This window comes from Thrips palmi, unplaced genomic scaffold, assembly GCF_012932325.1.
Source record: "Thrips palmi isolate BJ-2018 unplaced genomic scaffold, TpBJ-2018v1 HiC_scaffold_10, whole genome shotgun sequence".
Classification (NCBI taxonomy): domain Eukaryota; kingdom Metazoa; phylum Arthropoda; class Insecta; order Thysanoptera; family Thripidae; genus Thrips; species Thrips palmi.
Window position 1 is genome coordinate 7,039,769 of NW_023144621.1, and position 15,653 is coordinate 7,055,421.

At 39.5% G+C, this 15,653-nt stretch overlaps 3 protein-coding genes across 5 annotated transcripts; 2 read left to right on the top strand and 1 right to left on the bottom strand.

Annotated features, from left to right (window-relative positions):
* Window positions 1-312: 312 nt before the first annotated feature.
* Window positions 313-4,656, top strand: LOC117654434 (activin receptor type-1). The gene is made up of 9 exons (XM_034401062.1): window positions 313-482; window positions 873-1,258; window positions 1,355-1,541; window positions 1,625-1,836; window positions 1,927-2,141; window positions 2,237-2,459; window positions 2,552-2,739; window positions 2,844-3,069; window positions 3,166-4,656. Exons 1-9 carry the CDS (start codon window positions 425-427, stop codon window positions 3,298-3,300), a joined length of 1,830 nt encoding a protein of 609 aa, XP_034256953.1. The 5' UTR covers window positions 313-424; the 3' UTR covers window positions 3,301-4,656.
* Window positions 4,657-6,272: 1,616 nt separating this feature from the next.
* On the bottom strand, window positions 6,273-8,553 carry LOC117654439. Of its 3 annotated transcripts, none has more exons than XM_034401069.1 (3): window positions 8,406-8,553; window positions 7,633-7,816; window positions 6,273-7,544 (listed from the first exon to the last, which is right to left on the bottom strand). In XM_034401069.1, exons 2-3 carry the CDS (start codon window positions 7,804-7,806, stop codon window positions 7,266-7,268), a joined length of 453 nt encoding a protein of 150 aa, XP_034256960.1. In that variant the 5' UTR covers window positions 7,807-7,816; window positions 8,406-8,553; the 3' UTR covers window positions 6,273-7,265. The 3 variants fall into 3 exon arrangements, with proteins under 3 accessions (XP_034256960.1, XP_034256962.1, XP_034256961.1); XM_034401071.1 differs by lacking the exon at window positions 8,406-8,553 and adding an exon at window positions 8,027-8,159; XM_034401070.1 differs by lacking the exon at window positions 8,406-8,553 and adding an exon at window positions 8,012-8,128.
* Window positions 8,550-15,513, top strand: LOC117654425 (rab3 GTPase-activating protein non-catalytic subunit). Its single transcript, XM_034401049.1, has 23 exons — window positions 8,550-8,741; window positions 8,996-9,133; window positions 9,229-9,310; window positions 9,406-9,538; window positions 9,610-9,811; window positions 9,899-10,098; window positions 10,168-10,274; window positions 10,352-10,426; window positions 10,503-10,642; window positions 10,731-11,061; window positions 11,161-11,399; window positions 11,485-11,639; window positions 11,727-11,988; window positions 12,073-12,273; window positions 12,377-12,519; window positions 12,601-12,928; window positions 13,013-13,435; window positions 13,515-13,696; window positions 13,775-14,023; window positions 14,101-14,265; window positions 14,379-14,531; window positions 14,616-14,768; window positions 14,855-15,513. The coding sequence occupies exons 1-23, from the start codon at window positions 8,663-8,665 to the stop codon at window positions 14,990-14,992; spliced, it is 4,278 nt and encodes a 1,425-aa protein (XP_034256940.1). The 5' UTR covers window positions 8,550-8,662; the 3' UTR covers window positions 14,993-15,513.
* Window positions 15,514-15,653: the final 140 nt, after the last annotated feature.

A 15,653-nucleotide genomic window follows, 5' to 3' on the forward strand; every position in this document is an offset into this window, starting at 1 on the left:
TCATGCATTTGCCGACTGTGGCACAGTGGGCCTGAAGACCGGGGTAGGCGGCCTAAATTCTACGCGCGTTTTGAGCTCCAGGGTCGCTAAGTGGGACTCGAGCCGATCGTGTGATCCCCCCCCCCCACCAATGGATTCCTCGTTTTTGCAGCTCAAAATGCGTTTAGAATTTTGGCCGCCTCCGCCGGTCTTCTGGACCACTGTGTGTGGCAGGGTGCGCGGGTCAGCCGGACAGATAGGCAGCCCAATCGGCACCCGAGGCCCCTCTTGAGGCCAGGAAGAGGGGGGGGGGGGGGCAAGAGGAAGGAAGAAGGAAAAGGAAAGGAAGGCAAACGGCGAACAGCAACAGCAACACTGACAATGGTCTCCGCAGCTCGGATGCTGTGTTTTTCCTGTAATTTCGTCCTATCCAAATGAATTGGTGATGTATTTCCCGCTGCGTTTCGCGTTCGTGGCCCTGTGCATCACGAGCCAAGTGCAGGGTGAGTTTGGAAAGTACCCGTCGTCTGTCTAAAGGCCTTGTTTTCGCCCTCATAACCTGTACGGCTCGACGACTGATGTGTGTTTACAACAAATTATCTGCCCTCGGCTGCTTTTCGTCTCGGATTCCTTTGACAGTGGGCTCTTAGATCCTTTTTCGTACAGTCCTGATTGGCTTTCACTGTGAGGGCAAGATTCTAGTCTCGTCTTCTCAGACCATTAACCTATCCCACGGTTTGTTTCTTACAATTATGTGGTTTGACTTTCTGTATTTTGTTGATAAACAAACAGTCGTCGCCGTTTCAGTCATCACACATGTGAAAGGGGCTAATGTAATTGGGGGTAATGTCTCTAGGTTTGTTGTTTGCTTGAACTTGCTTTTGCTGCTGCAGGTCTAAGTCTTCACTTGGACCATGACGCTGAGAGCTCCATGCTGGACACAGAGAATGCAGCTCAGCTATCTACCCCGGAAGATGACAAGGTTCAGTCAGTTCCCAGTGCAGCCGTCAGTTTTGGATTTTTGCAAGAAGGGAAGTCTGCGACACGGAACTGGAATGGAGACATTGATGAGGACGATGAAGAAGAGGAAGAGGAACATAATCTGGGAAGGAAGGAGGACTTAAAAGGAGGCTATGTGGTGCCCAAAGGCAAGTTTGCTGGTGCGAAGCCTGAGGATCTTGACCACTCTGGGAAACACAGTCAAAGAGGAAAGTATACTTGTCTTCAGTGTGAAGAACCGGATTGTCGACCACAGCCTCAATGTGAGGGTGCTTCACAGGTATGAATCTGTTAATTTCCTGACAGAATGCCATTAGAGTCTGATTTCTCATGTATTCATTTCTTCCTTTATTATTGCTTCTCTCTTTGTTTCCAGTGTTACACTTCACGAGTGAGGGAACATAATGGTCAAGAACTTATCAGCCGAGGCTGCATTAAACCAAGTGATCAAGTACCACTCATGTGCTACACTGCGAGTTCAAGTCGGCATGCTATAAATTGCTGTGGTGGTGATAACTGTAACAATGGTTCCTTCCCAGAACTTGAGCCTCTGAAAACTCTTGGTTAGTAGCAGCTTTGTGGAAACTCTTAAGTTTTAGACTACATTTACAACTTACCACTGATTTTCTTGAAAATTCTCTTACAGGCCAAGAAGAACCTGGTTATGATTTGAAGCTAGTTTTTGCCATACTTGGCCCTGTGTTGCTTCTTTTCATCGTTGGATCAATAGTGATTTATGTTATGCGGCGAAGACATCACAAGATAGTTGAGGCTGCCAGAACATTAGCAGACCCAGACCCATTTTACGCTTCGGAGGACTTACTTCGTGCTACAGCTGCGGGAGATTCTACTCTTAGGGTAAAGTCAAATTATTGTCTTTTGTCTTCTTTTTCAGAATTAACTTGAAATTTCATTTCATTATCTCATTTGCTTTATTTATTTGTTTAGGAATACTTGGAGCATTCTTTGACATCTGGCTCAGGATCTGGTTTGCCATTACTGATTCAGCGGACCCTAGCAAAGCAAATTTCACTTGCAGAATGCATTGGGAAAGGTCGCTATGGTGAGGTGTGGCAAGGGTATTGGCATGGAGAAAGGGTTGCTGTAAAAATTTTCTTTTCTCGTGATGAGGCATCTTGGAGCAGAGAAACTCAGATTTACAGGTAAGTGCTGTAATGAAGTCACCTCTCTGTCAGTAATTATTTGACTTTTTCTGCATGCTGTTTATCTAATTTTATGTTATCCCTATCATTTTCAGCACTGTGTTAATTAGACATGACAGCATTCTTGGCTACATTGGATCAGATATGACTTCCCGAAATTCATGCACTCAACTATGGCTGGTTACTCACTACCATCAATTGGGGTCACTTTATGACCATTTAAATCGTGTAACCCTGACCAGTAATCAAATGATGAAAATTTGTTTGTCAACTATCAATGGACTTCTGCATCTCCACACTGAAATTTTTGGCACCCAGGTATGATGTTTGTTTTTGTTTTACATTCAAGTCCAAGTTCAAGTCACAGTCACAGTCCTGGGCCTTGTGTCTTACATGTCTTAATTTTACAGGGTAAACCAGCCATAGCTCATCGGGATATCAAAAGTAAAAATATTCTGGTGAAAGACAATGGATGCTGTGTTATCGCAGACTTTGGTTTGGCTGTTACCCATGTGCAATCCACAGGGGAGTTGGATGTTGCTCAAAACCCACGTGTGGGAACTAAACGATATATGGCACCTGAAATTTTGGATGAATCGTATGTTGAACTGTTGCTTTGTGCAAACTTATTGAATGTTTGCTTGCATTTGCTTTTTTTCAAAAATTAGTCTTCTGCTTATGTATGGCTTTTCATTGTTTCAGAATCAATATGGAATGTTTTGAAGCATTCCAGAGAGCTGATATCTATGCCTTTGGCCTAGTTCTTTGGGAAGTGTGCAGAAGAACCAAGTCCCATGGTATTGTAGAAGACTACCTTCCTCCATTTGGGGACTCAGTTCCTTCTGACCCTAGTTTTGAGGACATGAAGAAAGTGGTATGCTCTGATGGTCAGCGACCCACAATTCCCAACCGGTGGTCTTATGATGAGGTATGAAATGCAGCAATGGAGTTTCAAGCATAATATTTTAACAGATGCTTTAAAAAGATGCTGTTCTAACTTTTGTTTTTGCTTCCTCATTTCCAGACTCTAATGGGCATGGCAAAGCTCATGAAGGAATGCTGGCATCATAAATCAGATGCACGGTTATCTGCATTAAGAGTTAAAAAGACACTAGCTAAGCTTGCACCAACTGATGTCTTCTTTCATCTGGATGATTGAAATGTGAACCATACGACTGAATGCCCTGACACTGCCAATGTAGTGGTAGAAGTTGACTTTTCAATTTTGGAACTTTGCACAGCTTTAGTCTGTGATTGTCTTCCCCATCCCTTTTCATGGAGACTGAAGAAGAATACTAGTGTGGTGCCACATCTTTCAATTTGGGGAAGAATAGTGATAATTAGTTTGTAGCTTGTAGTACAACATTTTACAAACATAAAATTAATGCATATACATAGACATTGAGTTGAATTAATTTATGAAGCCTTTTAAAGTAACTGTCTACTACTTAGTTTCTGGGAGTTATATATGTAATATACTTCCTAGCTACATCATTGCTATATTTGGTTAATGTAAATGCTCAATTGCCTTTTAGTACCTTTTGTATGTTTTAATTAATTTTAAAATTGTTATATTACTCTACATCTATTTTTAAAATTTTGATTTGTGAATTTTAAATGAGAGAGGTCGTACCCATAATTCATGACCGATTGGGGGAGAGAGGGGAGTTCTGGCCAAATTCTACACGGTCTCTCAAATACATGGGAGGCCTAAAATCGGCTACATAATATGTATACGGCTCCTTCCCTCTAGCTTTCTGCACAGATTTGTAGCTCTTAACCCATTCAGGGCTGAAACAATATTATTGGGAAATAATTCATTCTGTTACTTTCCAAAGAGACTGGAGTCAGGATACGTAGTTGAACTTGCTCTTGACAAATGCTAAACAATATTGGTCGTTTGCTGTGGTGGATGGACTATGATTTCTCTGTCAGGCCCTTTGATTGAAGTGCTAAGGCCTCTTCACTGGGCATGCCACTGGGATCTCGCATAGGAGAGGTCATCGTTGATTCTCTTACCTGGAGTAGGGTCATAATTTGGTTTTTGTTATGAGTGAGTTAAACTGAAGTTTACCTGCATGCCTTGCCGTCCGTTTATATCCCTTAAGTTTGCTGTTTTGCTTATTTGATTGTACTGTAATATGAGTTACTTGTAGTCACTTTTGTGAGACAAGCTTGCTCTGTTAACTATTTTTAACTACAATAATGGGCAACCATCTTTTAAAAAATAACTCCAACTTAATCTTGAAGTAGTGAATTTGTAAATATTATTTTTAATACGCTACATTTAGGATATTTTTGAATGAAACATGTTTTTGTTCTGAGATGCGGTTGTACTTTTTCATCAGTACTTCGGTTAAGACGAAGTTCGTCATCATACAAAGTGTACATGTTATTTTTTACCATGTGTTGATGGTATGAAATGTTGTGAAAGAACTGTTTGTACTAACTTCAGCACAGATCAGGTTAGCTCTGTATTCTGAATATGCCAAAGTGGCTTTGCTTCTTTTTTCCATCACGTTTTTAAAATCTTAAACAGCTTTTGAATTGTGGTAACATACAACATGAATAATACCAATTAACATTTTAATTAATGTTATCAAAGGTTGTGCATCAATTTATTTTAAGTTTTATGTTATAACTTGTTATTTTGTCACTTCAAATATTGTACTGTATTATACATCATTTGGTTGATTTGAATATCTATCTATCTAGAACTTTGATTTCTATTGAATGTTTTGACTCAATTCTTAAGGCAGTTGTTCATACTTCTTTTGAAATAATGATAGAAGTAAGATTTGGTTTGTTCTGGTTTGTGCTCTTCCACAGTTGGAAAAGAACTGTGGCTAGAATATTTGAGAAGTATTTTACCATTACCTGCACCAATCAGGAGATGGAGTTCAAATCAAAGCAAAGACCCATGATGTGGAAAAAGAAATATTAATAGTGATATTTTAGTAATGTTGTGTCAACTTCATGTGCCATTATGGCAAGACTGATAAAATTTGTGAGTTCAATACTCAACGTCACTGAAAGGTCTGCAATTACTCTTGCCACCTCCAACAAAATCTAATTTTATGTGTTTGTAGTTGCTTATGTGTACAGTAGAATTTATTTTAAATGTATTTGCTGTGTACCACCCACTTCTATTGACCAAGTACAAAAGAATGAAACAAAAAAAAAAGAAGAAAAAAAGGAACAAACTAGAGTGTTTTACATTCACCTCCCAAAGCATTGTATCCTTTTTTAAAGTATGGAAGAAAATCTGCTAGATCTTGCTTTACTAGAAATCGGACCTTGGAATCCGCGGGCTCGGGGCTGAACTCTCTAAGCGTCTCAAAACACATGCACATATGAAAAAAAGGGGCTTGTAAATCAGAGTCCTAAATGTTGCAAAGAGAGGAATTAATGAGAGGATGAAGAAAGTAAGGACACATTTTTTGACACTACCATTTATTAAATGAAAAGTGATGAATGAAGATAGTGATTGAGAGAACAATAATTGTTATTAATGTAATTGTGTACACAGCGATTGATTTGTTGTTAGTACGCTCTGCTGACGCAGCTTATAATTAAACATTTGGAAGTAAAACCCACAAACAACCAAAACATACACTAAGGAAATCAATAAATAGTAAATTTGCCATCAATGGGAGAAATTAAGGCAAAAAATACAAAAGGTACTAACATTAATAAACATAACAAAATAAAGCTTGGGTTCAAATAATGAACAAAACCAGCTTGCACAACCAAATAGCAGGACTACCCAGTTATAGACCATGCAGAATTAAGTTTCCCTTTCTTGACTAGGTCCCAAGAAAATGTAGTGCAAAGGCCCGTTTTCATTGATTGGATGATTTTCCCATTTTGAATGGGCAAGGCACATCCAGAAGTTCACAAGTGACAATATGATCATGCTACTTACACATTACAAGGCAGGGTTTAGACTGTTATTGGTTGTGACAAAACTAAACTTAAGGGGAACATTCTTTGAGTGCCCCAAATTCACTTAAAGGAACAAATTAAAAGCTAACAAAATCCTTTAAATACATAAGCATTGATTCAGCATTTTAGCCCATAATCCCACCTTAAACTGCAAACAAAAATGCAGTTAACATGTCGTGCCACAGGCTGGTTACAATAATTAGACATTGGGTTGTTGTAATAAATGGGCCAGTATATCTCACCATGTGTATCACACTACAATCCCTAAAAACATTCATCCAAGATAGTACAAGAGACAATGCAGTGCTAAACATTCTACAAGACATCAACGCAAAATGACTAAATTTGCCCATCTGAAGAGAAAATTCTTACAGCCCCACAAACATTCACACATTTGCGATGTATCGGGCAGGAATAGCCTGAAAACGCATGGTAATTTATAAACGCTCTGTCTGTAAGAAAATTACAGGTGGGTAGAAAAAACAGATAAAGAGAGAGAAAGAGTACAGAAAAGCATGATGCCCTCAACAGGCTCACATGAGTATTCAAAACAAATCCATATACTGACCTACCTTCACTGGCAAATAATTTTACAAATAATTAGAATAATTACTAAATAAAATCACAGAATAAACAAAAGTTAGCCAAGCTTCCTTTATGTATTTGGTGTACAATTTTAAGGTGCAAAAAATCACAATAATTTGTATCTAGAAACATAAAATCAAAAGATGTACATTTTATTTGAATGAAACAAATAAGTACACCTGACCACAAGTGTCACCTCTTTGCACGACAAACAAAATAAAGATGACTGGAATTAACACAAAACAATAAATTATAAAGGGAATTTGGTGGACAGTGAAGGTAGGACAATTGTTGCAATGCAATTAGCGTTACAACATTTGAAAGAACAAATAATACATTCGAAAAAATCAAACATACATCAAGTAAATAAAATGCACTACTGTGGGTCGTTCTAAAGCCCTTATACAGAAGTTGTAATTCCCGTAAAGATGATTTGAATGAGCAGGGCTTCTCTAAATTGGCATTTGTGTTTAAAATCACACCACACGTACTTCCTGGTGTGAAAATAAAATGGTGACTGGATTGCCAAAGTAATTTATCAAAGGAAGCTATGAGTGAACAACCAGCACAGACAGTACATATGGAGACGCAAGATCATGCAACCATATTCTCCGATATGATAGGCACTGTGACAGAAGCCTCGGCTTGACCAGTGGACCTAACCCTTTCACGCTCTTCAATCATCTTTATCTCATCTTCAGTTGCCATGATCATCAGGTCACAACCAGCTTCGGAAAGGAGCTCACGCTTACGAGCAGCCAGCTGCAGTTCAGCCAAATCTGCTTTGGCCCTTGCTTCACGCAGGGCTTCACGAGCCAATTCAAGTTTCAGGCGCACAGCCTCTGCTTCCACACGAGCTATCTCGCAACGCACCTAGAGTGATAAGACACAGAATTATGTCTAACATACAATTACAGAATTTTTTAACAATCCGTTGTATATGCCGTAGAAATAAGAATACCTTGGCAGTGTCAGCCTGAGCTGTGCGCTCACGCAGCCCCTGACGAGCAGCAGCTAAATTCAGATGGTGAAGCTCCTGGGCATGGCGGATCATCTGGCGCTGGCGCTCAGCACGGGAGTCCAGAGAAACCATTTCGACGTCAGCTTCAGCAACTCCGATCACACTAGCAGGCATCACGATGAACCTGAAGATAAAAAGGGTTGAAGTAATACATTAGTGACACCACAAAAAACCAACATTGTTTGTGTTTTTTTTTTTCAAGCCTGCCCCTTTCTAACCCTCTCAAAGGTATATACACTTATTATTTAATATCAGTACTATAAGAAAACCATCAAAGTGCATAGCACGGCCTCATTTTACGGAAATCTATCTGGATTACAGTTGAAAATGTCACCATCACATCAGTGGAGAGCTGCGGGGGAGTACCGCGATCCTAGCGCGGCCGGATAAAAACATTGAGCCTAGCAGAAAGCCAGTGGAGGCGGTCGACCTTTCGAGGCGGAAAGCCTCCGTCTAAGAACTCGCGGAGACGATTATTTACATACGGCGACGGTATCGCTCGAAAAGCGGCGCCCAAATTCAAGAAAAGTGATTCAGAAAGGACTAAATTCGGTTTAATTTCAACGATGAAGCGTAGGAGGCTTCATAAGGCTTGACCGCAGACCACATACAACAGACCAAAATCAATGAGCTATCATTCATTGCAACCATTCCTGGTATTCCCTCCGTTACATTAGAACACTGGCAATTCCGAATTAAGCGGGTTTTCATACCTGAATCGAAGGGGAATACCGTAAACGGCGTCCAAATTCGAACGAGGAAAATTTTTCTTGCGGCAACAGAGGGCTATGTTACTTACAGTGTTGCCAAGTAAACTCGCTTCACGAAGCTACCACCAGAGTGCGCTACAGTCACTTTTCGTAGTGTTGTTTTTGTTGTTGTTGTTGGAGTGGGAGTCTTCTGTCCTGCTGTTGTGTTTACATCGTAATTTAAATTGTCTCGTCGTTGACAGGAGGCATAACTTGACGGAATGGCGTGCCAGTTTAAGCCATATGCTGTGGTGGACGTGGAGACATTGAAGCAGAATTTAAATGCCGACGAACACAGTGGTATGTAACCAAGTGGTGCTCGAATAACCTCGGTCATCAGCTGTTCTCTTTGCCTGACAAAGGCTTATTGTAGTTCCGAGGGCTCGGTTGGGTTTTACTTCGTTTATCACGATGTGCACTTGAAATTGATATCTCTTTCGACACCAACGGAATCGAATGAAATACTTTCCATGTTACCTTTTTCCGCAATGCAGAAATTATCTTTAGCAAACGTACATGTCTAACTTACGACTCACACATTTTAACATTTACAGGTATACGATACAATGATTCCAGTGGGTCTAGAACAATGGCCGAAGACTTCCCCATCCTGGACAACTGTAAAGTGTCCTTGTCCCCAAGTGGCGAGTTTTTTGTACTATCGCACAAAAGAACACTCTGTATTTTGACAGGTAAAGATTTTTCTGTTTGTGATTCGAATCGTCCTCTTGATATGTTTGCGACATAATTTTTTATTCTTACGTAATTTGGCTGCATTGGTTTGCAGCTAAATGGGACTCACATGAAGAGGATGATGTTAAAACAAAGTTTAAAGTCACCTGGAAGGGTGACCCTTGTCACAATGAAAGGTAATTCGGTGTTTTCATACTATGTATGTTTCAGGAGTTGTGCACTGATGATGATTGGCTTATGAATAATAATTGCCTTTGGTATTTCATTTTAGTGAAGAAATTACTGCAGTTATGTGTCTTCCCCTCATCATGCCAAATAAACCATCTCGGTCAGCTTCAGAGCAGATTGATTGGACATGCATTGTTGTTGGCTTTAGTTCTGGATTCCTACGGTTTTATGATGAGGTAATTGATAAAAAAATCATCTATGATAATCACTTTAAATTTGAATGGTTAATTTGTGAGAAATGTTTTAGGGAGGTGATCTTCTGCTTTCTGAGCAAATCTATGATGAACCATTAATTCATCTCAAGTGTCAGAGCTTTCATCCATCAAAAACTTCGACTTTCGATGACTATCCTGAAGAGCTTTATGCCACATTCCGCTCAACAGTAGCAGTCATTCCAGGTTTTGCATTATTTCAAACACTACGTGCTTGCAGAAATCAACTAGCAAGAGGTATGTTTTGAATTTAAACACCTTTTCCTAATTTTTTTTTATTGTACATTATGCTTTGATTTTGGTATTAATGTTTTGTTTCTCCAGTGAAAGCAAATTTTGCTGAGCATGTAGCACCTCCTCCGCTCACCCTGAAGAAGTGGTCTTTTGTGGACCAAGACAGAATGAGAGATTGTGAAGTCATTGGACCATCGTCATCAGATATGTTTGACCATTTGATGACAGCGTCCATCTGTGGAGGTTTCAATTCATGCTACCGTTCAGGTGCCCCAAAGTCAACCCTTGTGGTAAGTGGTTTACACGAATGCTTTGCTGAACAAATTAGATGTGTGACTTTGATAACATCTTAAACACAGGTGGCTGCGGGGAAAGGTCCTTTTATCGGTTTTCAGTATGCTTTGGAAGGTGTTGAAGGGAGATCAGTCTTAACAGATGTTGCTCAGGTTGTCAAAAGCAAGTTTAAGTATGTATCTTTCTAAACATTATCTTTTCCCTCCTGTTTGTTCATCAAAACATCTTCATACTTACTCTCTTCTGCAGGGGTCTGTTTGGGTCCAGGAGCAATGATCGACAGAAAAGCACTGCTATTGAACCTCCAGAGTCTCTTGCTTGCAGGTAAAACATGACCTTCATGATTCCAGTTTAGTGTATTTACCCAGTTTAAAATCAAAATCTTAATTTTACTATGTAGATTTGGTTTATGTGACTTCAACCGAGAAGCAGACAAAATTGTTCGATCACCCAACCGGGAATACTCTGCAGTGACTGATGCTTTAGGCAGAGTGACTCTTGTAAATAATATAAGAGGCATTGCTGTCCGTATGTGGAAGGGTAAGTATTCTTCCACTTACTAGATTGTAAAAATCTTTTTATATAATATCAGTTTTTTATTAGAGTGCAAATTATATCAATATTTTAGGGTACCGTAAAGCTCAATGTGGCTGGCTTCAGATAGAAGAGGAAGAGCCATCCAGTAAAAAGAGTCCAAAGCATCTTCTTCGTAGTGTTCTTTTCCTTGTCATATATGATCCCAAAAAGGGTGTGCTTGAGGTGTGGACTGTTCCGAATGGTATTCGAGTAGCTGCTTTTTCCTGCAGTAAAAAAGGAAGACTTCTGTACACTAGTCATGGACTTGTTGGTTTAAGTAATGTGGCTGTGAAATGGGCTAATAGGAGCCTGCTACCGTGTGTCTTTCTGGATCCCTGTGGCACTCTGTTCCAAGTCATTGTCCCTTTCCACTGTGCATTAAGGTAAGGCTTTCTTCCCTATAAAATGTTTTTCTTAACTTTAATTTTAATGTGGGTGCTTTCTGTTCTGTGGAAGCTAACTCTTACATTTTCACTGTACAGTGATGCCACAAGTGAGAGAGCTGCAGATCTCGCTCTCTTGAGGAAACTTAAAACTGTTTTAAGAGAGACTGAACTAGATGAGGAACAGCTTGCCCAAGAAGTTGGTCTCTTAGCAGCAGAATTAAAAACAGCAGAAGTTCGTAAGCAGATGTTAGCACTGTTGACTTCCAGCAGACATGTCACTGTTGATGCTCTCGAAGGAGCCCTTGGTGTATTCTTTGATAGAGCCTCAAGTGATGGTGTGTATTCAGAAAATTTTAAAAATGGGATCATAATTTTTTTTGTTAAAGTATAAATATTTATTTAAATTCTTTACTGTACCAGATTCAAGGTCATCAGATGGAAGCAGGCAAATTCTTCTTCTCTCCATTCAGCAACTAAGGAACCTTATTTCCTTCTATAAATTTGTGCACCAACAAAAAGAGAGGCCTCCAAATTATTCTGCAGTGGTTCCTCAAGAGGGAGTATCTGATTTAAAGGTAAAATTGTTTCACTTTCCTCAGTGGCAATGTTTCCTATTATGTGTATAAACGTGTGGTTTTACACACCAATTTTGACATTTTCAGGCTGTTTGTGATGTGTTGTCTGTATCTGAACGAGAAGTAACTGCTATGAAGTCACTTATGGCTCTGCTGGATTCTTATGTTAGTTCCCATAGTTCTCCTAAGCGTGAAGCTCGTGTAACTTTTACTGAACGCACTTCTAGTGGTTCCTCTCTAGTGGATTTCTTGGCATGCTTCGACTTTGGCAAGACTTGTAAAGGAACTGTCGCTCCTCATGCTGTGGGTATAAAGAAACAGCTAGTTCCCGCTAAAGTAACTTCACTTGGTGAGTGGTTTCAATGTTTCATAAAGAACTGAAAAAAAAAGGCAAAATGATGTATAATAATGTTTATTTTTCTTTGCTGTCCAGCTGACCTTCTGTTCCAAGGTATTCTCTACAGTGATATTCCCACAGAAGTCTGGCAGACTGAAGCTGCCTGCAGTGCCATTTTGCCATCCAATCTGCTCCATTTAGCAGTTCAGTTTTGGCTCCATCGAAATGTTGGTAAAGCTTTAGAAGTTGAAATGATTCGCTTTTCAGAAGTTGTCAAGGCCATATGCTTGATGGAAGGTAAAAATAAATTTCATTAAAAAATAAAACCAAACAAACTGGCTCTCTGAAAATATCTAAGAGTTGTATTTTTTAAATTTCCAATTTTTTTTTTTTTTTTCAGAGGTGAACACCTGTGATTTGTCCACACTTTGGTCTATGGTGAGAGTAATGCTTGCTGAATCTGACCACCCATTCAATGCTTTGACTGCAGCACTTGTCTGTCGAGCTGTTGCTGTATCTTTGGAAAAACATGGTTTAAAAAAAGTACTGTGCATCTCATAACTCCAATGTTCTATTTAATTAAATTCAATATTAGTTATAAAAATAAGCTATGCGTTTTTGCAGCATTCGAAGTCTCCTAAGAAGTCAGAAATTAGTGGTGACACATCTAAGGATTCAGATATGTCTGAAGGGACCAGCAGTGCTGACACTTCTAAGGATTCAAGCTCTAAAGCTGAGTCTCGTAAAAGCTCAACTGAGTGGGAAGATGTGTCTTGGGACTCTGTCAAATGGAACTTGTTGATAGGTCGTCTTGAGGATATTGCTTTACTTGACCTAATTGTCGGTCAAAACCCAGCTGACTTGTGCGATCTCACTGAAAATAATGCTGTTCCTTGTTTGCGTTATGAAAAACCAAACATTTCCTTGCATCGAATACTTCACAAAGGAAAAGGTGAACTAAATTGACATCCTTGATAATTTTTGATTTGCTGATTACACTTCAACAGAATTGTACCCGCATGGTTTTTGTTTACAGGTGCTATATCAGAACAGGTCGCAAAGTGGTTAACGAGCTGCGGTGTTGATCCTAAACTTTTAATTGACAGTTCGGATATTGAACGATCTGATAAGAATGTGGGTTTGGTTAATCGTAGCCTAACAATGGACGAAGATGAATCTGGCCTTGAAGACAAGTCAGAAGCCCAAATCCGTGAAGGCTTACCTCTTACTGCAGAGAAAGGAATAGAGGCTACGTCTGTATCTGCCCCATATTCACAAATCCTGGAAAAGATTTGCTTATTACGAAAGCGATTCCCATACAGTCTTTGTGGAAGTGCTCTCATAGCTAATGTCAGCTGGGAGCTTCTCCTAGAATGGCACAAATGTCCTGAACGTATCGACATTTTAAATGCAGTTGTTCAATGCTTGCAAATGATCCCTAACATACATATTCGCCAAGGTATCCAAACCGTGTTTATAATATATTATCAGAGAAAAGCGGCTGTTAGGTAAGATGTGTAATTCTTTTTATGTTTTAGGGCTGAGTTCAATCATGTGGACTTCTCACCTTAAACAGCGAATTGAGACTGCTGCAAAAATTGTTTGTGATACTCATGGAAATCCAAAGGAAAAATTGTGTCGCAAAGAACTTCAAATGTCTGAAAGTCAGCTGACTGACTTTGTTGAGTCGTGCTTGAAGTTTATTGAGTCATTTATTGAGGTAATTACACCTCATGTTGCATCAAATTTCTTCTCATAACTGAAGAGGATATAATCATTAAATGATCTTCTGTGACAGGCTTCAAACTTGAGTGAAGTTATGCATCCTCCTGGATCTGGATCAGTTGTGAATCGTTGTGAAGACATCTGGGATTATGATGAACAGATTTCTTTGACAAGTACTCCATCTTTGACTGCTTTAGCCTTGGTCCAGCCTCAAGCATCCTTTGACCACCTTCACCTTTTACACCAACTCACTGCTACCATGCACATGATACTGGCTCTTGGCTTAAGGGGACAGCAGCTGACACCCATTTTTAGTCCAGTGGTTTGTCTCTCATTTTGTCCCCTCTCTAAATCCGTTTTGCCAACTTTGTGGCATCTGTATAAAATGGTATTTTACAGGAATGGGGCATATTTTTCTCGGATGGTACATATACTGCAACCAAGGATACACAGGTGGTGCCTGAACCACAACTGTGCAATAAACGAGCTCAGTTTCTCATCCGTGCTGTGACAGGTGCCCTCCAGGGTATGCTGGCTTCGGACCCATCACATGTAACTGCTTTAGTAAGTCAATTTTTACTCAATTATTATTATTATTATTACTGTTTAGAAACTTCTTAAGACTTCACCAATACTTCACAACTCTTCTAATAATACACAATCTGTACTCACTACAGAGTGAAGGACCTTGTTCTGACATGAGCACAGCCATGAAGTGGATGGGGAAATGTAAAGACTTGGCCTATACATGGCAACTTCCCATGGATCCCATTCGTCGACACCAAGTGTTTTTACTTTATTCCTCTGGGCATGATCGACTTGCTGAAGAGGTACGAGTTTGCTCAGCTATTATAATTGATTTGGTCTACTTTTTCTCTTGCGTTACTTTAAAATTTGGAATTTTCTTGTTCCAGGTGATGCCCTCTGTAAACGATGTAGAGTTACTAGCTAGCCAGCTTCTACCACTTTGTGGCCAGCGTCTTAAGCTTATACTGGATGGTTCTGGGGATCTAATGGATTCTATTTCAAACCTTGACCCTACCTTGACAATTTGGCTGTATGAATTGGTCAGTTTGAAGAAGAAAAATGCTAACAATTATGCCTTTTATTTGAAGAGGTTTCAATGCTTTTTTTCTGTTTTGTTTTCTTTCAGAATACTACTGGCGTTAGACAAGTCTCTCTGGCAGATACTGCTTTACTTGCAGCTCATGTAGCCCAGTATCTTCCTGAAGACCATCCTGAGGCTCCCTTAGCAACTGATTTGTGTGAAGCCCTTCAGGCACTGTCTTAATCTATTTCAGGGTTGTTGATTTGCTTGTGACTTTTTTTCTCTGATTCATTTTAAGTCAAATTAAGAACAACTTTGTCATTTATTTATTTCTTATTGTTTTTGATTACCCATATGTTTTGGATTTGGTTTGCTATGGCATAGTTATTTTGTTGCTCAGTTTATCTATCATGCCAGATTTTTGAACTGCAAGTTCTCGACATGCATTATGCTCCAATATCCATAGCACCATCATTAGTTGTTTTCCTGGAATCAGCATGTTTTAGATGTGTGCTTGAGTGATTGTATGATACACAACATTTTTGTTGTTTCATCGTAAACTAATGAATGTTTTTATCATTTTTATGTTGAAGTTCTTTGTTGAGAATATTTCATAGCCCCGTTTTTCGTTTTGTTTCTCGACATATTTGCAGATGTTTCCCTTCATTTATGTGCTCACTGTCTGTGATCATTATTGTTACAATTTTAATTACTCCTAAGTATAAAGAATCAATTTAAAATAAAGATATCTAGTTTATCTTGTATTCAAATTTTTAGTCCTTATTTCAGGGGCGCCAACGCGTTCGAATTTCAGGCGGAGCAAGAAGCGGCGCTCTGCCGCGTGGGTTGCCTACCTTTAGGCGTAATCACTCTTGGATTGATCGCGCCACTTAGTGTCGCGGAG

Excerpts from the sequence above, each read along its gene's own strand:
- LOC117654434 (XM_034401062.1), top strand. The coding sequence starts at position 425 with ATGTATTTCCCGCTGCGTTTCGCGTTCGTGGCCCTGTGCATCACGAGC. Across the intron at positions 1,542-1,624 it reads TGAGCCTCTGAAAACTCTTG|GCCAAGAAGAACCTGGTTAT; the intron begins GTTAGTAGCAGC and ends ATTCTCTTACAG. Across the intron at positions 3,070-3,165 it reads ACCGGTGGTCTTATGATGAG|ACTCTAATGGGCATGGCAAA; the intron begins GTATGAAATGCA and ends CCTCATTTCCAG.
- LOC117654439 (XM_034401069.1), bottom strand. The coding sequence starts at position 7,806 with ATGCCTGCTAGTGTGATCGGAGTTGCTGAAGCTGACGTCGAAATGGTT. Across the intron at positions 7,545-7,632 it reads CTCAGGCTGACACTGCCAAG|GTGCGTTGCGAGATAGCTCG; the intron begins GTATTCTTATTT and ends TTATCACTCTAG.
- LOC117654425 (XM_034401049.1), top strand. The coding sequence starts at position 8,663 with ATGGCGTGCCAGTTTAAGCCATATGCTGTGGTGGACGTGGAGACATTG. Across the intron at positions 9,311-9,405 it reads GACCCTTGTCACAATGAAAG|TGAAGAAATTACTGCAGTTA; the intron begins GTAATTCGGTGT and ends ATTTCATTTTAG. Across the intron at positions 10,275-10,351 it reads GTTGTCAAAAGCAAGTTTAA|GGGTCTGTTTGGGTCCAGGA; the intron begins GTATGTATCTTT and ends TCTCTTCTGCAG.